This window comes from Panthera tigris, chromosome D1, assembly GCF_018350195.1.
Source record: "Panthera tigris isolate Pti1 chromosome D1, P.tigris_Pti1_mat1.1, whole genome shotgun sequence".
In the NCBI taxonomy this organism is placed as follows: domain Eukaryota; kingdom Metazoa; phylum Chordata; class Mammalia; order Carnivora; family Felidae; genus Panthera; species Panthera tigris.
In genome coordinates this window covers 105,652,570-105,674,378 of record NC_056669.1, presented here as the reverse complement: position 1 = coordinate 105,674,378, position 21,809 = coordinate 105,652,570, and the positions used below count along the sequence as shown (strand labels likewise).

Sequence of the window (21,809 nt, the reverse complement as noted above, 5' to 3'; positions counted from 1 at the left end):
TAGGCTTTGGTCGGGTTTCGGCGGCTTTAGCGCTTGGGGAGGAGGCGGTGACCACCCGGGAGACTGTGGCAGTGGTGGCGGCGGCAGGCGGCAGAGAGGAGGTAGGACTCGCTCTAGAAGGGGTCTGGCCACCGTGTCCGCTCTGGGCAGCGGCTTTCCGTGGGCGGCGACGGGAGGGGGGGAAGGGAACCTGGGGCGAGCGGGCAAGTCCTGCCGGCCCGGCTCGGGGTGAGGGAATACTTCGTCGTCCAATCAGGAAAGCCCCTGTTGAGAAAGACGTCGGCATTAGCTAATCGGTGGTCGCAGTCCCCCAGAAGGCGGGATTTGGGCGGGGGTGGGACTTCCTGTTTCAAATAAACACCTAGAGATTTTTCCCCCTTCCGCCCACCGAAGTGTGTCCTCCTCAGGAGGTCCGTCACCGTTTCTCCCTGAGGAGTCGAAGGGATCCGCGGATACGAGAGGGCCCGGTTAGGGCCTGGGGCAGTTGCACAGGCCGGGCTGGAGCCTCGGGGCCACGGGACCTGCCTCTGGCCCTGTCTCTGTTTCAAGGCCCCCGGCCCGCGCTCTGGCCGCCCGAGCCAAGTTGGAAGAAGAGTCTGAGGAGGGGGAACCGATTGGGTCGGAGAGCGGGCCCCTGCCCGCGGTGGGCCGGCCCCAGGATCGGCGGGTAGCTTTGGGCGCGAAAGTCCGTGCCAGGTGCAGAAGGGACCCGAGGATTTGCTGGCTGGGGCGGGGGGAGGGTGGGGGAAGGATTTATGGGGAAGGAAGCTGCCTAGGGAATGACACTCTCCCCTCCACAACAGTCCGAGGTTATGCGTCTCAATGATCCCGCGGAAACGCTACGGGTCTAAGAACACGGATCAGGGTGTCTACCTGGGTCTCTCAAAGACACAGGTCCTGTCCCCTGCAACTGCTGGCAGTAGCAGCAGCGACATCGCCCCTCTGCCCCCCCCAGCGGCCCTGGTCCCTCCCCCTCCCAACACCATGTCTTGCCGGGATCGGACCCAGGAGTTCCTGTCTGCCTGCAAGTCCCTGCAGAGCCGTCAGGTAAGGACCAGGAGTGGGAAAGGCAGGAGCGAGCCTTACTGAAATCTGGGAGAGGCTGTGCTCCAGCACTGTTGAGGGACTGAATTTTGGGGGTGACACGATGGAGAGCTGATCGGGCTTGGAGGGGGCTGGAGGATCTACTAAGCAACAGGGAATGGGGTGGGCCAGCTATCTAGAGGCAAGGACCTAGACTTTTTTTGTGTGAGAAATCCCCCAGAGGGTAGGGTTGTTACTTTGCAAGGAATATCTCAGGGTGAGAGGTGGCTGCAGTGTTTTTGGTTTGGGTAAGGAACACGTTCTAGAAAGAGCCTTTAGCTCAGAGACAGGCACTTTGAATACTGGTTCTGGAATAGTCCTTACCATACGTTTGCTCAGTGACCACAGAATGTTGGGCCAGAAAGTCTAGTGGGACCTCAGTTTTTATATCTGTAAAATGAAAGAAGTTTTCCTGATAAGTAATTTTTGTCAAAATTCCTTTGCAGTGCTTTTTAAAAAAATTAGATTCCCTTGTTTCAGTCCAGACTTTCTGAATCAAAGTGGGCCCCGAGTGACTGCAGTTTGAAAGATTTTTACTGCTCTTCTGTATGATCACCAAGAGCTTTCCAGTTATCCTCTTTGATTTCCTGACTGGAGAAACAGAATGTTAAAGTGCCTGTTGTTTATTTAGTGCTTATAACGTACCAGGTATATGACTAAAGTACTTTATAGCCCTGATGCTACTTGATTCCAGCAACTGCATTTTATACAAGAGGAAATAGACATTCAGAATGGTGCATGTCACTTGCCCCAACCCCTCCAGCTAGTAAGTGGCGGAGTCGAGATTTGAACCTGGGTCCGCCTGTGCTCAAATCTGAGCTCTACGTGACAACTACTGACAAGATTAGACTGTCCGGTACAAGAGCTAGAGAGAATTTAGTGGGCACCTGAGGAATAGCGAAAGCTGGAAACGGGGAGGGGGAACTCAAGCTTCACCTCTTGATGTTGCTTTTCAGAATGGAATCCAGACAAACAAGCCGGCTCTGCGTGCTGTCCGGCAGCGTAGTGAATTTACCCTCATGGCCAAGTAAGTTGAGAGAAGTTACGTGGTGGGGTGGTGCGGTGTCTGGGAAGGAGTTGGCTTGCCTTTGGTGGCCTCGGCTGTGAGGGAGCTAATGTGGGAATAGGAATAGGTCCTGTCCTGCTCTTTCTCCTAGTGCCCTCACTAATGCTTGCTTCCAGGCGCATCGGGAAAGACCTCAGCAACACATTTGCCAAGCTGGAGAAGCTGACGATCTGTGAGTTCTTGGGGTCTTTCAGAGATGGGGCAGTGAACCAAAGAGCTCTAAGGAACCGGACTCCCTGAGCCTTGTCTTTGACCTCACCCGTCCTGGCCTCATTTGTCTCTACAGTGGCAAAGCGCAAGTCCCTCTTCGATGACAAAGCAGTGGAAATCGAAGAGCTAACTTACATCATCAAACAGGTGAGCTGCTAGCTGTTGGGAGCTAGCATTCCGGTCAGATCGCTTTCATCAATTTCCCCTTGTCTTGGAGGTCCAGAGCGAGTTTCTGGAGCCAGCCCCAAAGACCTTGCTCATCCATTGAGTCAGTGGACACTCTTTGGTCATGTGCTGTGTACAAAGCCCTGCTGGGCCCTTGCCTCACAAACCTGAGGCAAGAATTCCACCCTGAGGGCTTATTGTCTGTAAGGGGTATCTAGTCCCATACATTCATACTCAGAACGAGTAGAAGGCAAGTGACACAAAACAGAGCTTCAAAAAGATGAATGAGACAGCCTGAGGACGCTGGGAAAAAATGTTACAGAGGTGGGTGAAATCTGAACTGGTGTCAAGGCTTGTGTAGAGGCAGTGGAAGAACATTCCAGACAGAGGACACAGGGTGCAGAGGCACGGCTTATAAAAGAAAGTTCATGTCTTTGCTCAGATGTTGTTCGCCCAGGGAGGCCTACCCTGAGCGTGTTGTTTAGTCCTCCGGTGCCCCAAACTGTGCTTTTTTTTTTTTAATTTTTTTTTAACGTTTATTTATTTTTGAGACAGAGAGAGACAGAGCATGAACGGGGGAGGGGCAGAGAGAGAGAGGGAGACACAGAATCGGAAGCAGGCTCCAGGCTCTGAGCCATCAGCCCAGAGCCCGACGTGGGGCTTGAACTCACGGACCGTGAGATCGTGACCTGAGCTGAAGTCGGACGCTTAACCGACTGAGCCACCTAGGCGCCCCCCCAAACTGTGCTTTTTATAGCACTTCATACTTTCTAACATTCTGTATCATTAACTCACTTAATTTATTGTTTCCGTTCCCTCTCATCTACCTCATCCCAGCCCTCAACCAAAAAAAAAAAAGAAAAAGAAAAAAAGAGAAAAATATAAGTGCCCCAAGAGCGGAGAGTTTTTTCTTGCTGTTTTTTCATCTTGGGATCATAGATGTATCCCAAATGCCTGTAATAGCGTCTGGTGTAGAAAAGGTGCTCCGTGTTTGTTGACTGAATGACCGCCGGGGGGAAATACCAGCCTGGAGCATGGATGGGCAGAGAGGCCAGGGAGGAGGCTGCCGCCGCTGTCCAGTGAAAAGATGATGGTGGCAAAGGCCAGGGCAGACGTGTTCAAGAGGTGCCATGCAGGGTAGGAGAGAGAGGATACCAGGAACTATTGGGCGCTATTGCGTAAGCTTTGAAGAACCACAGCCCGTTCTCAGACAGTCCATTGGTTATGGTGTACCCTTGGGTAAGCTGCCTGACTACTCTGAGCTTCAGTGCCCTCGGAAATAAGAGGGGGCTGATAACAGCACCCACCTCGTAGGGTGGATGTGAGGATTCAGTTGTTTGTTTTTGGAGTCACTCACATGATGGAGTGAGTTTTAGCTGCCTGGTTCTGGGGGACTCCCCAGTGAACAAGACAGATGGGGTACCTCCCCTTGAGGATTTCCTATCTGAAACTCGACAAGTAGAGTTTGTCAGACGACTTCGGGGTAGTGAATCCCATTAAAGACATAAGGGAAGTGAGTTCCTCAGGGTAGGGGCCTACTTTAGATGGGGTGATATAAGATAATCTGTGAGGGGCGCCTGGGTGGCTCAGTTGGATGAGCGTCCGACTCTTGATTTCAGCTCAGGTCGTGATCCCAGGATCGCGAGATCGAGCCCCATGTCAGGCTCTGTGCTGAGCATGGAGCCTGCTTAAGATCCTCTCTTTCTTGGGGCGCCTGGGTGGCTCAGTCAGTTGAGCATCTGATTTTGGCTCGGGTCAGGATCTCACAGTTCTTGGGTTCAAGCCCTGGGTCAGGCTCTCTGCTGTCAGCACAGAGCCTGCTTTGGATCCTCTGGCCCCCTCTCTGCCCCTCTTCCACTCATTCAAAATAAATTAAAAAAAAATTTTTTTGAAAGATCCTCTCTTTCTTCCTCTCCCTCTGCTTCTTTCCCCTGCTCACACTCTCTTTCTCTCTCTAAAATAAAATTAAAAAGGAAAGGAAAGGAAAGGATAGTCTGTGAGAAGTGACTCTGAGACCTGAATGGTAAAGGAAAAGCCAGTTATCCAAAGATCTGGTGGGAGCACTTTCCAGAAAATGGGAATAGCAAAGGGAAAGGCCCTGAAGGGTGGGCCACCTTAATGCATCTGATAAACACGAAAGAGGCCAGTGTGGCTGCAGCAGAGCAAGTGAGGAGACTGGGAGGGGATGAGGTTGGGGAAATGGGCAGGGCTGGACCACACAGAGTCAGGTGTGAGCTTCGCAAAGAATTTGGTTTGTGTTCTAACTTGAGTGGAAGCTCTTGGAAGATTTTCAGCAGAGGGAGGACCTGCTCCATTTCTGGTTCAAAGCTCGCCATGGTTGCTGTGTAGAGAGCGGATTGTTGCGGGTGGGCTTTAAGGGGAAGGTCATTTAGGAGGCTCTTGGCTATAGTTGAGAGAGCAAAGGTGGTGGTTTGGTCTAGAATAGGGTTAGAAGAGAAGTAGCTGAGCGGCTCGATTCGGAGCATCTGTTGGAATCGGCTGGGTTCTCTGTGGGCTCCGTGTAGGTTCCATGTGGATCAAGGGAAAAGAGAGGAGGACGGCTCTCCAGCGTTTGGTCTGGGCAGCTGGCGACTGGCGGTGCCATTTACCAAAACAGAAAAGGAGGAAGAAGGGGGAACAGGTTTTCGTTGGAGGTGGGGGGATTAGGAGTTGTCGTCCACGTTAAGTTTCACCACAAAGCGCAAGTTATAAGCTCCGTAGCGTGCCGTGTGGCGCACAGTAAACGAATATAAGGTGCCGAGTGCCTGGTCAGCGATCAGCCGAGTGTGGCTGCGTTGTGGCACATAGATGGGCTTAGGAGGTACGAATGTGTGACTTAGAAGCTTCCAGCTTGGGCACTTCGGTGGGAAGTGGTGCCGTTTTCTAAGCTAGAACTCTGGGGGGGGGGAGATTTTATGGGGAGAAAACCTGGAATGCAGTTTTGGCCACGGGACTCTAGGGAGGGTGCATCAGCTCTGAAGGGACAGCCAGCCAGCAGTGAAAATCATCCATTGGTCTCAGGAATGGTTGCTGTAGGGCGGGGGGACACCTGGGTGGCTTAGTTGGTTAAGCGTCTCACCCTTGATTTACAGCTCACGTCACGATTGCGAGGTTCGTGAGTTCGGGCCCCGCGTCAGGCTCTGTGTTGGTGCAGAGACTGCTTGGTATTCTCTCTCTCTCACTCTCTCTCAGAATAAGTAAATAAACTTATAAAAAAAGAAAAAAAGAAAAGAATGGTTGCACCTGGAATACTACCTGGGGCCTATTGGAGAAATTCTAGAAGTTGCCTAATCCAGTTTGTCTTCCAGCCTATTCCTTGAACTCACTATTCCTGACCTCTTCTCCCTGGGCTCCTCACCCCCAACCCCCTGGGCAAGCTTTCTCTGCCACTCTGTGGCCACCTCCTTCATCTCTCTTGTCTCATGTGGCCCTTGGTAACTTGCCAAGCCAGATCGGGGGGCAGAGGATGCCTTGGTCTGGTGTAGAAGGCCTGGCTGTGCTACGGTACCTCCTTATGTGTGACCTCGGATAAGTCACAGCTTTCACTCTTTTGCAATAAAAATATTTTTTTAATGTTTACTTATGTTGAGAGTGTGTGTATGAGTGGGAAAGGCGCGGGGAGAGAGAGAGAGAGAGAGAGAGAGAGAGAGAGAGAGAATCCCAAGCAGGCTCTGCACTGTCAGCACAGAACCTGACGTGGGGCTCCATCCCATGAACTGTGAGATCACGACCTGAGCCAAGATCAAGGGTGGCTGCTTAACCAACTGAGGCACCCAGGCTGCCCGCAATAATAATTTTTTAACAGAATTCTGTATATAAAAGGCATTTTGTTGATGTTTCTGGGCCATCGTGGAGACTTTGACTTCCCTTCTCCTGCCTACTGCACAGGTGCTTTGTCAGTCAGTGTGCTCTGGGCTTGAGATTTTGGCCTTTGAAGCAGTTCTGTGGCCATGTGCCTGGCCTCACAGGGTAGAGTTGGGCCGTAGGGCGAAGAGGGTAAGCAAGTCATTTATTTACAAATGGATGAGACCAGGGGTGCCTGAGTGGCTCAGTCGGTTGGGCATCCGACTTTGGCTCAGGTCCTGATCTCGCTGTCCGTGAGTTCAAGCCCTGCATCGGGCTCTGTGCTGACAGCTCAAAGCCTGTAACGTGCGTAGAATTCTGTGTCTCCCTCCCTCTCTGCCCCTCCCCCACTCATGTTCTGTCTGTCTCTCTCTCTGTGAAAAATAAATAAACATTCAAAAAAAATTTGTATACAAATGGATGAGACCATATTTCACCTCTTCTGGCTCTCCTCTGCAGGGACTGAGCCAGAGCAAAGTCCAGAGCTTGGAACATCCTAGCAGGCCCTTCTGGTCTGACTCTGAAGCACCCTCCCTCCCATTTGTAACTTCCGCCCTGCCCTCCATGCCAGAGCCGTCCATGCGGGAGAGACATTGGCTGAGGAACCCTTTGTTAACAGTTTTTCTGTTGGCTCTCCCTAGGACATCAATAGCCTCAACAAACAAATTGCCCAGCTTCAGGATTTTGTGAGGGCCAAGGGTAGCCAGAGCGGCCGGCACCTGCAAACTCATTCCAACACCATCGTGGTCTCCCTGCAGGTGGGACCTGGGGTTGGTAGAGGGGGAGGCAGAAGGGAGAAAGGTGTTGTCTTCCTTGGCTGATCCTCTCTCTCCTTTTCTTCTAGTCGAAACTGGCCTCGATGTCCAATGACTTCAAATCAGTTTTAGAAGTGAGGACAGAGGTAAGGAAAATCTGTAGGAGGGGTAGGAGTTTGGGGGTAAGGGCCCAAGGGAGAAATGGGGCAGGAACAAGTGGAGGGGTGAAGGTAACAGGGTCAAGGACCAACAAGAGGGCCTCTCTAACACGCCTGCTTCCCAGAGGCCTCAGGACCTTTGCATTTCTTCCCCAACCCCAGAACCTGAAGCAGCAGAGGAACCGGCGGGAGCAGTTCTCCCGGGCGCCTGTGTCAGCCCTGCCCCTTGCCCCCAACCACCTGGGTAAGTCATAGGTGACGAGGGGAGCCTTGAGGGGAAAGACCCAGTTCCTCTGGCTCTGATGGCATCCTCTAATCCCATGATGGCAGCAGTAGGGTAGGAGAACAGACAAGCAAGGGACGTGCTAGGATTTTCAGAGGTCAAACCTCATTGCTGGCATTCGTGATCCACACTCAGTCTACCACATTCTAGTGTTTGGGGCTGACGTCAGTCACATGCAGTACGATGATGGTTTCTGATCTTTTCGTGCACTTACTTCATTCGCATTCTCTCACTTAATTTTGTTTTTAATGTTTATTTTTGTGAGAGAGAGAGAGAGAGAGATGAGCACAAGCCAGGGAGGGGCAGAGAGAGCAGGAGACAAAGGATCTGAAGTAGGCTCTGTGCTGACAGCAGCGAGCCCGATGCAGGGCTCAAACTCACAAACTGTGAGATCATGACCTGCGCCAAAGTTGGATGCTCAATCAACTGAGCTACCCAGGCGCCCCTCTCTCACTTGTCACCACCCCCCTCTGGGAAAGCAGTTGTTACTATCCCCCATTTTACAGTTGAGGAAGCCGAGGCTCAGAGAGGTTAAATGATTTGTCCAGGGTCACAAGGCTATTAAGTGCCAGAGCTGGGAGTCACATCCAGAGCACGTGGGCTTTGAACCTGAGAAGTGCTTTTTCTTTCTCTCCGTAGGGGGCAGTGCTGTGGTTTTGGGGGCGGAGTCCCGTGCCTCCGGGGATGTGGCCATTGACATGATGGACCCTCGGACCAGCCAGCAGCTGCAGCTCATTGATGAGCAGGTACCTGGGCTCTGAACTGGGGAGGAGATGCTCCTTTGTCCTCCCCTGTGGGCCACCAGCAAGGGCTGAAATGGGCCTTGCGTGGAATGGCAAGCGGGGACGGTCCTAAAGAGGCAGGCTCTACCCTGAGGAAGCTCCCAGTGCTCATGTGTGCTCTCTCTCCTCTGAAGGATTCCTACATCCAGAGCCGGGCAGACACCATGCAGAACATTGAGTCCACGATTGTCGAGCTGGGCTCCATCTTTCAGCAGTTGGCGCACATGGTTAAGGAGCAGGAAGAGACCATCCAGAGGTGAGACTCTCTCTTCCACCCTAGACAGAAGGACCTTCTCCTCTCCATAGGGTGGCATCCTAAAGCTCCCCCGGGACAGCTTGATGCCCTTTGGAAGAGTAGAGTAAATCTGGCCCACCCACAGGGCCAAGTTCATCTGCGTCCATCCATTCAACAAGTGTTTACTGAGCACCAGTTTCATGTTTGGCGACGTTCTAGGTGTTGGGGGTGTAGCAACGAATAAGACAGTGGAGTCTCCATAGTATAGGTAACAGAAGTCAATTGGGCAGGTGAGGACAGCTGTTCAAAAGAATTGACAAGAAATTTCCGGGTAGTGATAAGGTCTACAGGGAGAATTATAACAGGATGACGTGTTAAGAAAGTGACTGAGTAGTTGCCTATCGATGGACTCTTAGGGTTCTTCCATATCTTGGCTGTTGTAAATAATGCTCCAGTGAACATAGGGGTGCATGTATCGTTTTGAGTTAGTGGTCTTTGGAGGGCTTTTTTTGTTGGTTTTTTTTTGGATAAACGCCCAGTAGAATTACTGGATTGTATGGTAGTTCTATTTTTCTTTTTTTTTTTTTTTAGTTTATTTATTTATTTTGAGAGGGTAGTGGGCAGAGGGAGAGAGAGAATCCCAGTCAGGCTCTGCATTATTGGTACAGATCCCAACACGGGGCTCAAACCCACAAACCGTGAGATCATGACCTGGGCTGAAGTTGAGTCGGACGCTTAACTGGCGGAGCCACCCAAGCGCCCCTATTTTTAATTTTCTGAGGAATCTTCTTGCTGTTTCCCACGATCTCTGTATCAGTTTACATTTCTACCAACTGTGCACAAGGGTTTCTTTCCTCCACACCCTCGCCGACACTTGTTCTTTCTTTCTTTTGTTTTTTTTTTAACCATTCTGACAGGTAGGAAGTCACGTATCTCATTGTGGTTTTGGTTTGCATGCTGACGAGTGATGTTGAGCATCTTTTCATGTGCTTGTTGGTCATCTGGATGTCTTCGCTGGAAAAACATCTACTTAGACTCTGCCCGTGTTTTAATTGGATCGTTTATGGAGTTCTTGCTGTTGAGTTGTATAAGGTCGTTCTATATTTTAGATATTGGCCCCTTATCAGATATATGACTTGCAAACTTTTCTCCCTCACAGTAGAAACGAACTTTGCCGATCATTTTCTTTGTTGTGCAAAAGCTCTTTAGTTTGGTTGTACTCCCATTTGTTATTTATGCTTTTGTTGCCCTTGCCTGCGACGTCGGGTCCAAAACACATGGCGCTAGGTGATGTCAAGGAGTCTACCACCTATGGTTTCTTCTAGGATTTTTATGGTTTCAGGTCTGACATTCGAGTCTTTAATCCGTTTTGAGTTTCTTTTTGTGTATGGTGTAAGAAAGTGGTCCAGTTCCATTCTTTTGCATGGAGCTGTCCAGTTTTCCCAACACCATTTATTGAAGTGATTGTCTGACAGTTACCCATTGTATAGTCTTATCTCCTTTGTTGTAGACCAATTGATGTTACGTGGGTGGATGTATTCCTGGGCTCTCTCTCATGTTCCGTTGATCTTTGTGTCTGCATTTGTGCCGGTATTAGTTACTACGGTTTTTTTTCTTTTTCTTTTTTACTGTTTATTTTGAGAGAGAGAGAGAGAGAGCGCGCGCGCAAGTAGGGGAGGGCTAGAGAGAGAGAGGGAGGGAGAGAATCCCAAGCAGGCTCTGCACCATCAGCGCGGAGCCCGACATGGCGCTTGAACCCATGAACCGTGAGATCATGACTTGAGCCAATACCATGAGTTGGACACTTAACCGACTGAGCCACCCAGGCACCCCTGATTACTAGTGTTTTATAGTATAGTTGGAAATCAGGGAGTGTGATATTTCCGGCTTTGTTCTTTCTCAAGATTGCTCTGGCTATTCAGGGTCTTTTGTGAGTCCATAAAATTAGTGTAATTTTTGATAAGGTTGGATTTCTACCATTTTACTGTTTGCTTTTTCTTTTTCCTGTTTTCTTAAGTGGCTCCTCTAGGGATTACATCATCAGCTTTTACAGCCTCCTTCATGTGAAATGGAAGAACTTCGCAACCCTCTCGTCCAGCCTTTACACTCTAGTTGTCGTATCTGTTGCACTTACATACGTTCGAAATCCCCTAATCCAGTATTATGGTTTTTGTTTCACAGAAATCAAAAGGAAAAAATTGTCTTTCGATTTACTTCTCTGTTGACCATTTCCAGCACTCTCCATTCCTTCCTGGATATCCAGTTTCTGTCTGGTATCACTTCCCGTTAACCTGAAGAACTTTCTGTAGCATTTTTTGTAGTGCAGATCTGCTGGCATGTTTTACTTTCCTTTTCTCTGAAAATTTTTTTATTTCACTTTTATTCTCTTTCCCCCTTTTTTTTTTTAAATGTTTTTTGTTTTTGAGAGAGAGAGAGAGAGAGAGCGCGCGCATGAGTGGGGGAGGGGCAGCAAGAGAGGGAGACACAGGATCTGAAGCAGGCTTCAGGCTCCTGTCTGTCAGCGCAGAGCCCGACATGGGGCTCGAACTCCCAAACTGTAAGATCATGACCTGAGCTGAAGTCGGCGCTCAACCAACTGAGCCACCCAGGCACCCTTCTTTCCCTCTGTTTTTTAAGTTTATTTATTTTGAGAGAGAGAGCGTGCACGCAGGGGAGAGGCAGAGAGAGAGAGAGGGAAAGACTGAGAATCCCATGCAGGTTCCACACCGCCAGCGCAGAGCCCAATGCAGGGCTGGAACTTACGAACTGTGAGATCATGACCTGAGCTGAAACCAAGAGTCAGATGCTTAACATACTGAGCCAACCAGGCGTCTCTCTCTCGCTCTCTTTTCTTTGAATTTATTTATTTTGAGAGAGACAGACAGACAGTGTGTGGAGAGAGGTGGGTCAGAGAGAATCCCAAGCAGGCTCTGAATAGTGCAGAGCCCGATGCTGCGCTTGAACTCAAACCGTGAGATCATGACCTGAGCTGAAGTTGGATGCTTAATCAACTGAGTGACCCAGGTACCCCTCTTTTGTTTTTGTTTTTTTTTAAACGTTTACTTATTTTGAAAGAGAGAGAGTATTATAGCAGCATGTGTGCACACACGAGCCGGGGAGGGGCCAAGAGAGGGAGACAGAGAATCCCAAGCAGGCTCCGTACTGTCAGCAAAGAGCTGTCGCGGGGCTCGATCCCACAGACCATGAGATCATGACCTGAGCTGAAAAGTCAGGACACTTAACCGATTGAGCCACACTGGTGCCCCTGTTTTGTAGTTGTTTTTTTTTTGTTGTTGTTGTTATTTTTATTTATTTTAATTTTTTAATGCTTATTTATTATTGAGAGACAGACTGCGAACAGGGGAGGGGCAGAGAGAGAGGGAGACACAGAATCAGAAGCAGGCTCCAGGCTGTCAGCACAGAGCCCGACGTGGGGCTTGAACTCACAAACCGCAAGATCATGACCTGAGCCGAAGTCAGACGCTTAACCAACTGAGCCACCCAGGCACCCCGTTTTTTTTTTTTTTTTAAGGTTTATTTATTTTTGAGAGAGACAGAGGACAAGCAGGGGAGGGGCAGGGAGAGAGGGAGACACAGAATCCGAAGCAGGTTCCAGGCTCTGAGCTGTCAGCAGAGTCCAACGCGGGGCTCAAACTCATGGACCCGCGAGATCATGACCTGAGCCAAAGTCGGATGCTCAACCGACTGGGCCACCCAGGTGCCCCCGTTTTGTGTTTTTAAAGGTAGGCTCTATGCCCAGTGTGAACGCACAACCCCAAGTTCAAGAGCCGCAGGCTCCACTGGCTGAGCCAGCTAGGCGACCCTACCCTCATTCTATAGAGAAGGATGTTTCCCCTGGTTATACAATTCTGGATTTATGGTTTTTCTCTTTAAGCACTTCAGATGTATCACTCTACTCTCTTTTGGTCTTTTTTGTTCTTAATGAGAAGGCAGTGGTAACATGAACTGTTTATGTGATGTCTTTCTCTCTGGCTACTTTTCAGTTGTTTGGGGGTTTTTTGTTTGTTTTGTTTTGTCTTTGTTTTTCAGCAGTTGACCAGCATGTGTCCAGATGTCACTTTCTTTGCATTTATTTCTCTTTCTTGGGGTTGGCTGAGCCTCTTGAATGTGTACATTTGTATCTTTCACAAAGTTTCAGAACTGTCTGGCTGTTACTTACTCAGACCGCGCCCAGTTCCTCACACAATTTCAGCCTCTTCAGCTCAGTACAAGGGGGGCCAGCGGCAGAGAGAGGGGCAGAAGGAGATGTGGGAGGTAGAGGAATCCACACGGCTCCGCGTGCCTGCCCAGTTGCTCTTAGGCCTTTTGGCAGCACGCAGTCTTGGTTGATCTTTATTCCCCAGGGCGCCTAGCAGAGTGCTTTCACGCTGGGGTATAGGTCGAATGAAACTGGTGAACACCTGGATTTGTATAAAGCAGGTTTCCCTGTGCTGATCCATTAAGCAGCCTCACATATTTAATTAGGCAGAGGTGAAGAAGATAGGTCCCTGGCCTCACACTTGGAGATTCAGATTCCGTGGATGTGAGTGGAGTGGCCCGCCAGGAATCTCCCATTTTTATGTAAGCTCAGAGGGTTCTTCTATTTATTTATTTTAAATTTTTTCTTTAATGTTTTATTTTTGAGAGAGAGGGAGACACAGAATCCGAAGCAGGCCCCAGGCTCCGAGCTGTCAGCACAGAGCCCGACGCGGGGTTCGAACCCACAGACTGTGAGATCATGACCTGTAAGCTCAGAGGGTTCTGCTGAGCATCCAAGTTTGAGAACCACTGGTTAACAGGATGTTTATTTATTCAACAACTATGGTACCGGCCATTTATAAGGTGCTGTGAGTACAGCTGTCTTGGTCTTAGAATCAAGAGACTTTAAAAGACTGACACTTACTTGGTTCAACTGGTACCTCGGGAACTCCTTACTGGCTTGTTCCACAGACACTCCACAGCTCCTCAGGCTGTGATGTATTTTGAATGTTAGAATATTACTGTAGATCCAGTGAGACAGAATTATAAAAGGCATTGGGGTTCTGTGTCCATCGCGTACGTGTTTTAAATAGTTAACACGATAGCACGCGTGCAACTTTACCTTCTAGTCTTCCTTGCAACAGCGTCCTAAGTATCTTTCAGCGTTAGTATTCATTTGGTCGCTGGTTTAGCAAACACCTGTTGTCGCCGCTGCGAGCTAGTCCTGCTGGAAATGGGGATAGGACGGTGAAAGACAGTCCTGGTCCTCGTGGAGCTCATGTCCACTCGGAGCGTCATACGCTGACAGTTGCAGTTCAGCATGGGAAGGGCAGGAAGTGAAGGAGATAAGGGAACTCAGACTAGGTACCTCTTTCTAGAAGTAAAAAAAATACCGAGCTAAGTCTTGAGGAGGAATGCCAGCCGAAGAAGGGGAAAGAAAAGGCCATTCTCTGGGGTAGGGGGGGCGGGGAGGACCAGCTCAGAAATGAAAAAGAGCTTGGGTGGATTCCAAGAATGCAGCACTACCGCACAGGGCATGGGGGGTGGTGAGGGAGGAAACCGGAGGGGGCAGGGCCGGGTCGCAAAGGGCCGGTGCGCCACAGCAAGGAGTTTGTGCTCAGGGCGAGAATACAGGATGAAGTAGATTGGCGCTGGGTAAAGGGACGAGCTTTGTTCTGGACATGCCGAGTGCCAGATGGGACATCCAAGTGGCATGTGATGTGTGGTCTGATACTCACAAGAGACTTGGGGGAGTCTGTGGCCTCCCTGATGAGGGAGGCCTCAACCAACTAAGCCACCCAGGGGCCTCTTAAATTTTGTTTTTAATGTTTATTTATTTTTGAGAGAGTGCAGGCGGGGGAGGGGCAGAGAGAGAGAGGGAGACACAAAATCTGAAGCAGATTCCAGGCTCTGAGCTGTCAGCACAGAGTCCGACGCGGGGCTTGAACCCACAAACCGTGAGATCATGACCAGAGCTGAAGCTGGACGCTTAACCAACTGAGCCACCCAGGGGCCCCCTGAAAGGATGAAAGTTTTAAAATAGACCTAAACTTGGGGCGCCTGGGTGGCTCAGTCGGTTAAGCAGCAGACTTCGGCTCGGGTCATGATCTCGCGGTCCGTGAGTTCGAGCCCCGCATCGGGCTCTGTGCTGACAGCTCGGAGCCTGGAGCCTGTTTCAGATTCTGTGTCTCCCTCTCTCTGACGCTCCCCCCGTTCATGCTTTGTCTCTCTCTGTCTCAAAAATAAATAAACGTTAAAAAAATAATAATAATAATAAAATAGACCTAAACATTCTTCTCTTTGCTTCCTGCATGCCGGTAGATCTGGATTTGAGCACCCTCTTTAGAAACCACTGATGTAGGGGCACATGGGTGGCTCAGTTGGTTGGGCATCTGGCTCTTGATTTCAGCTTGGGTCATGATCTCATAGTTTGTGAGCTCGAGCCTCATATAAGGCTCTGCGCTGACAGTGTGGAACCTGCTTGGGATTCTCTCTCTCCCTCTGTGCCCCTCCCTTGATCTCTCTTTCTCTCTCTCAAAATAAATAAATGAAATAAACTTAAAAAAAAAAAAAGTAATTTAGTCCTAAGTTCTTCAGTATGTGGATTCCTGGGTCCCATCCTAGACTTTCTGGACGTGAGACATGAGAATTTGCATTTAGGGGATGCCTAAAAGGTGTTTCTTTGAAAAGAAAAAAAAAAAATTTAACATTTATTTATTATTGAGATACAGAGACACAGAGCCTGAGCAGGGGAGGGGCAGAGAGAGGGGGAGACACAGAATCTGAAGCAGGCTCCGGGCTCTGAGGTGTCAGCACAGAGCCCAACGCAGGGCTTGAACTCACAAACTGTGAGATCATGACCAGAGCCGAAGTCGGATGCCCAACCGACTGAACCACCCAGGCACCCCAAAGGTGTTTCTTATTTTTTCTAAGGGTATGAAAACTGCTGATCTGTTACTCTCTTTGTTTTCTTTTTCACACCATTTTATAAATTATGAAATTTCTAACTAGAAAAGTGGGGAGAATAGTACAATGAACACCTATATGTTCCTTTTACCCAGATTCGCTTAGTATTTTATCGTATTTGCTTTCCTTCTCTCTTTTTTTTTTTTTTTTATTCTGAATCATTTGAAAGTAAGTGCAAAGATCATGATGTTTTTATCCCTGAATACTTTGGCACACATCTGCCAAGGTCTGGTATTCTCCTGACCGGCCACAATGCCATTATCATAGCTAAGAAAACGAACAGTTCTCTAGCACTGTCCAGTATTTAGTGCATACTGAAATTTCCCCAGCTGTTCTTAAAAACTGCTAGAAAAGGGGGCGCCTGGGTGGCTCAGTCGGTGGAGTCTACGACTTCGGCTCAGGTCACGATCTCACGGTCTGTGGGTTCGAGTCCCGCGTCGGGCTCTGTGCTGACAGCTCAGAGCCCGGAGCCTGCTTCGGGTTCTGTGTCTCCCTCTCTCTCTGACCCTCCCCCGTTCATGGTCTGTCTCTCTCTGTCTCAAAAATAAATAAACATTAAAACAAAATTTTTTTTAAACTGCTAGATAAGAGTCGCTAAAATGCTAAAAGCATTTTTTTCCCCCTTCAAGACCCAGGCAGTATTGACAGGTGGCATTAGATTGTTTTGCCTCTTTAGTCTGCCTTCTGAAGCTTTGCTTCTCGTGGCACGGACTTTCCTTTCAAGAGGCCGGTGCCTCTTACAGAAAGTCCCACACGTGTATTTATCCAGTGTTGCCTCACGATTGGATTTAGGTTCTAGATTTTTGGCCAGCTGTGTAGGTGATTGTTATCAGTAGGCACGTGGTGAGGTCATCCTTTTCTTGGCGATGCCAGGTTTGGTCACTTGTTGACTGTGGTGACCATCCCACCAAGTTTAACATGGGGTGACGATTTGAGGCCGTGTGAACTTGCAGCTCCTTCCGCCCATGATGGTCCTTGCCTGATTCATTTGTAACATTGTATATGGCAACATGGCAATTCTCTTATTCTTTCCTCTCTGCTACATTTTTACAGCTGGAATCCTTCTGTAAAGAAGGAGCTTTCTCAGGGCGCCTGGGTGGTTCAGTCAGTTGAGCATCCTAACTTCGGCTCGGGTCATGATCTCACGGTTCCTGAGTTTGAGCCCTGCTATGCTGACAGCTCAGAGCCTGGAGCCTGCTTCAGATGCTGTGTCTCCCTCTCTCTCTGCTCCTCCCTTGCTCACATCCTGTCTCTCTCTCTCAAAAACAAACATTTTTAAAAAATTAAAAAAAATCTTTTTAATGTTTATTTGTTTTTGAGAGACAGGGAGAGAGAGACAGAGTGAGAGCGGGGGAGGGGCAGAGAGAGGGGGAGACACAGCATCTGAAGCAGGCTCCAGGCTCTGAGCTGTCAGCACAGAGCCCGTTGTAGGGCTGAAACTCATGAACCGTGAGATTGTGATCTGAGCCGAAGTCGGACGCTTAACTGAGCCGCACAGGTGCCTCCCCCCATTTTTTTTTTTTTTTTAAAGGTTTCTTGGGCGCCTGGGTGACTCAGTTAAGTGTCTGACTTCAGCTCAGGTCATGATCTTGTGGTTCGTGGGTTCGAGCCCCACATCAGGCTCTGTCCTGACAGCTCAGAGCCTGGAGCCTGCTTCAGATTCTGTGTCTCCCCTCTCTCTCTGCACCTCCCCTGCTCGTGTGCGCTCTCTCTCTCTCTCAAAAATAAACAAACGTGGGGCGCCTGGGTGGCTTGGTCGGCTAAGCGTCCGACTTCGGCTCAGGTCATGATCTCATGGTCCGTGGGTTCGAGCCCCGTGTCGGGCTCTGTGCCGACAGCTCAGAGCCTGGAGCCTGTTTCAGATTCTGTGTCTCCCTCTCTCTCTGCCCCTCCCCTGTTCATACTCTGTCTCTCTCTGTCTCAAAAATAAACGTTAAAGAAAATTTAAAAAAAATAAAAATAAAAAAAAAATAAACAAACGTTAAAAAAAAATTTTTTTAAAGGAGGTTTTTCTCTTTAAACATTACTAGGAATAATGGATTATTTTTACTCAATGTAAGATAATCCATTACCATTATTATTTTATGTTTATTTATTTTGAGGGGGGGAGGGAGGGGGTAGAGAGAAAGGGAGGAAGATTATCCCAGGCAGGCTCTGCACCATCAGTGCAGAGCCCAATGTGAGGCTCGAACTCACGAACCATGAGATCATGACCTAAGCAGAAGTCGGGCACTTAACCTACTGAGTCACACAGGCACCGCCATCATCATTGTTATTATTTTTTAATATTTATTTTAGAGACAGAGTGTGAGCGGGAGAGGGGTTAGAAAGAGGGAGACACAGAATCCGAAGCAGGCTCCAGACTCTGAGCTGTCAGCACAGAGCCTGACATGAGGCTCGAACCCACGAACCATGGGATCATGACCTGAGCCAGAGTTACACACAACCAGCTGAGCCACCCGGGTGCCCCATCATTATTTTGTTATTACAGTCAGATTTCCTAAACCTGGCCATGTGGAGCTCCTTAAAGGCAGCTTCTGTATCCTCTGAACATGACCCAACTCCTCTGTTGGTCCTTAGGAAGCTTTGGGGAAACTTACACTCCGAAAACTAAAATCTCAGATCTCTGAATTGTGGTCAAATAATCTTTCCAGTCCCTAGGTTTAGTGTTTTCTTCCATTCAACCTCCTTTTTATTGTCATCCCCAACATACACACACCTTCTCGTGCTCTGGGTTTTCCTGCCTCTCCATCCATCCACCCCTTTGTCCTCCCCACCTTGCAGACTTGTTCCCTTTCTATTTTCTTCAGCCTTCTTCCCAAGCCATTATTTTCCACCCCCGTCATTTCCATCTTTACTCCCCCCCTACTTTCTCCGAGTATCCTGCCAATACCTAATTTTTCACCACCAGTACCCTCTCCCATTAGTTTTCATTCATGGATTCCCATTTAAAATCTTTCTTAGGCCAAGGGTGCCTGGGTGGCTCCGTCGGTTGGGTGTCCTACGCTTGATTTCGGCTTGGGTCGTGATCTCGTGGTTTGTGGTTTCGGGCCCTGAGGCGGGCTCTGCACTGACAGTGTGGAGCCTGCTTGGGATTCTCTCTCCCTCTCTCTCTCTGCTCCTCCCCTGTGCATGCTCTCTCTGCCTCTCTCAAAATAAATTAATTAATTAAATTTAAAAAGTTTAAAATCTTTCTTATGCCTGACTGCATTGACTATCCATTTTTGTTAAGTAAAGCCATTCCTAATGGTCAAGATGAGCTTTCTGGGGTATGCCAGTGGAATCCACACTGAGAAATGAAATTCCAGCCCAGAGGTAGGAAACCTGATACTAATTGAGTTATAGCCACTCTGATATAAATAGGGAATCATGTACAGTCCAGGCTCCTGTATCCGAATTCGTTTTAAATGTATTCATGTGTGTAATCTCTCCACTTAACACGGGGCTTGAACTCAACAACCCCAAGATCAAGAGTCACATGCTCTTTTGAATAAGCCAGCCGGCACCCCTGGGCTCTTGTATTTGGACAGAGATTAGTTCATAGTTCTCACGAGCACCTTCTGAGGACCTTGGGCTTACAGCCACTGGCCCAGCCTCTCATGTTCCAACTGGATTACAAGGCTCCACCTTTTCGGTCCCCAGAGCTCACAGAGGTCTCTGCTCCCAGGGACTCCCTTTGCAAAGACCTGGATTTGCATTGGGTTTTCAGGATTGCATATGCAGTTTGGCAGGGAAATGTTTTATTTTCCTCAGCGGTGTCTCAAGAGGTGGCCCTTCGTCTGAGGACTTCTCTATATGCTGGAGAGACATGTTCGACTAATTGCAGGGCTTTTCTTCTCCCCTGACTTCCTGTCCATATCATGCAGTTTTTCTTCCTGTCTTAACTCAGAGCTGGGATTTCCTAACTCTAATGATCTATGGACGTTCCCCCCCCGCCCCCCGCCCCCGCCTTGTTACAAATTCAATACTGTTTTTTAGACGAAAATCAATAAATCCTGATGAGCAAAAAATTCAAATAGCCAACATTTTGGCGGCTCTTACTAAGGGTTGGGCACCTTCTGTTAACTCATTTAAGGCCGACAACAACCGGAGAGGCCGGGTCGGTGTATCCTCATTTTCCCTCCTTTGCAGTTGAGGAAAATGAGTCGGGAGGCTGAATGACTGGCTCAGGATCATAAGCTAATAAGTTGCAGAGCTAATTTTCAAGCCAGAGCCAAGACTTGTCTACGTTACCCTTCCAGAGCTTTCTCTGGACACAAGTGCGTATACACAAAAATGGGATCACAACGTATGTACCTACTTCCCACTCCCACACGTTGTGACTATCTTCCCGTGTCCGTAACTATAGTATAATAGCCTTCTTTTTAATCCGGTGTCCTTCTCTTTCCTCTTTTGGCTCTGTCCCCAGGATCGACGAGAACGTGCTGGGAGCCCAGCTGGATGTTGACGCCGCCCATTCAGAGATCCTCAAGTACTTCCAGTCGGTCACCTCTAACCGGTGGCTCATGGTCAAAATCTTCCTCATCCTCATTGTCTTCTTCATCATCTTTGTGGTCTTCCTTGCCTGAACCCTCTCTACTCTGAGGCACTTCGTGGGGGTTTGGAACCCTTTTGGGAGGGCAGGTGGCCAGTGCTGCCGCTGAGCCTGTGCAGGGTGCTGGGGAGAAAGGCCCTGTTTCCCTAGAACTGCTGAGAATGGCCACTGCCCCTGACCCCTGACCCTTTGCCTCTGGCCACCCTGTCCTCCCCTCACCACCCTCAGGCCCACGAAACACACGGTTCTGGATTTGTACTCTGCTGTGAAGTGGCTGGAAGAGAGCAGAGGCCAACTGGGGGCCTGTGGAGGAGGTTGTCTCCACTAGGTAGGAGATTTTTAGAAACTCCCCAGCCTCTTCCAAAGGAAACTTTGGCAGCAAGGGGAGATGATGCCGTTTCCCCACCTTCCTGCGAGTGAGGAGAGGAAGCGAAACTGCCCCCCTGGGACCAACTTTCCCATCTGGGTTAGAATTTGACCTTTCTTCTTCCTTTCTTCACCACGTGAGGCAGGGGGCCCTGAGCCCCTCGGCTGCCCGCACAACCCCAACTCTGGCTGCTGGTGACTCTCTCTGCCAAATGTGCTGCAGCCCGTTTTCTCCCAATTACAGCAAGACTGTCAGCCTCACTGGCCCTGTCGTCATTTCTGGGTGGGAGCGTCGAAGGGCCTATGCAGTGAGCACACCGCCCAGTACAGGGACCGAAAGGCCAGGCCAACGGCTTGAAGGGCCAGGCTTTGGGTCCCATGTACACAACTGCCTCCAGGCGGAGGAGGACTCAAGTGCAGCATTTCATTAGCATGGAAACTTCCCTTCGGAGGGGGAATCGGGACCCCAGAGGGGGTCCTTGTTTGGTAGCAACTTCCAGGACCATCTCTAGGAGCATTTGTACCTGTTTCAGCTGCATCCTCTGACCAGCTGGCCCCGTTTTTCCTTACGCTGGATGACACAGGAGCTCTGCCTGCTGCAAGGAGTGAAAGGCGAAGAATCTGTTCCCCGCTCCAACTGAGGCTCTTGGTCCCCTCCAAGCCCCTCATCCAAGCCAGTCACAGGAGGATGGAGGCCTGCCTGGAATATCCACCCTCTGGGGAAGTTCATATGCTTCTTGGCCAGGACCCACAACCAAGTTTCTGAGGTTACTGGAGTCCCTCCCCCCCCCCATCTCACACACCCCAAAAGCAGCTCAAGCTACAGGAAAACAATAACCATACACCAAGCTGGCCCTAGAACTGTGGCGAGGGTCGGGGTGGGAGGGTGGGGAAGTCGCCTAGGAGAACCTATGGCTTTTCTAGCCAAGGCATTTTACTAGGTCCCCTTGGCCTCTGTTCACCGGGTGTCTCGCTTGCATCCTCACTGCCCAATTGACACAGAATGTAGGTCTGGCCCAGCACGTCTGTGGTGGGTGAGGAGGTTGTGAAGCCAATTGCTTGCCAAAGTCGGAAGTGCAATGCTCCTTTGACTCGGCAACTCTTGGGAGGATGTGGAGATCGGAAATTCATTTATTTCACAAATGTTTGTTGAGTTCTTGGTGCGTGCCAGGCAGGGTACTGAGCCAGGGGTTAGAGAAAAAAAAAACCAAACCACCCATGAATTTGTCGAGGACCCTGCCCTCTTGGGGTTTACGTGCTAGTTTTCTATTGCTTGATAATCCATTTTATAGATGAGGAAAGCGTGGTATATATCCGCAGCTGGCAAAGGGTTGGGCCGAGACTTAAGTACTGAGGTCTATGAACAATCACTCCCGCTCCGAGG

At 49.5% G+C, this 21,809-nt stretch overlaps 1 protein-coding gene across 2 annotated transcripts; it reads left to right on the top strand.

Annotated features, from left to right (window-relative positions):
• The first annotated feature begins 6 nt into the window (after nucleotides 1–6).
• STX5 (syntaxin 5) lies at nucleotides 7–20,686 on the top strand. Of its 2 annotated transcripts, none has more exons than XM_007091938.3 (11): nucleotides 7–101; nucleotides 804–1,047; nucleotides 2,040–2,110; nucleotides 2,266–2,321; nucleotides 2,436–2,506; nucleotides 7,009–7,125; nucleotides 7,212–7,268; nucleotides 7,443–7,524; nucleotides 8,203–8,309; nucleotides 8,480–8,601; nucleotides 19,934–20,686. In XM_007091938.3, the coding sequence occupies exons 2-11, from the start codon at nucleotides 823–825 to the stop codon at nucleotides 20,091–20,093; spliced, it is 1,068 nt and encodes a 355-aa protein (XP_007092000.1). In that variant the 5' UTR covers nucleotides 7–101; nucleotides 804–822; the 3' UTR covers nucleotides 20,094–20,686. The 2 variants fall into 2 exon arrangements, with proteins under 2 accessions (XP_007092000.1, XP_007092001.1); XM_007091939.3 differs by lacking the exon at nucleotides 7–101 and adding an exon at nucleotides 270–696.
• The last annotated feature ends 1,123 nt before the right edge of the window (nucleotides 20,687–21,809 follow it).

Excerpts from the sequence above, each read along its gene's own strand:
- STX5 (XM_007091938.3), top strand. The coding sequence starts at position 823 with ATGATCCCGCGGAAACGCTACGGGTCTAAGAACACGGATCAGGGTGTC. Across the intron at positions 7,126-7,211 it reads CCATCGTGGTCTCCCTGCAG|TCGAAACTGGCCTCGATGTC; the intron begins GTGGGACCTGGG and ends CTTTTCTTCTAG. Across the intron at positions 8,310-8,479 it reads TGCAGCTCATTGATGAGCAG|GATTCCTACATCCAGAGCCG; the intron begins GTACCTGGGCTC and ends TCTCCTCTGAAG.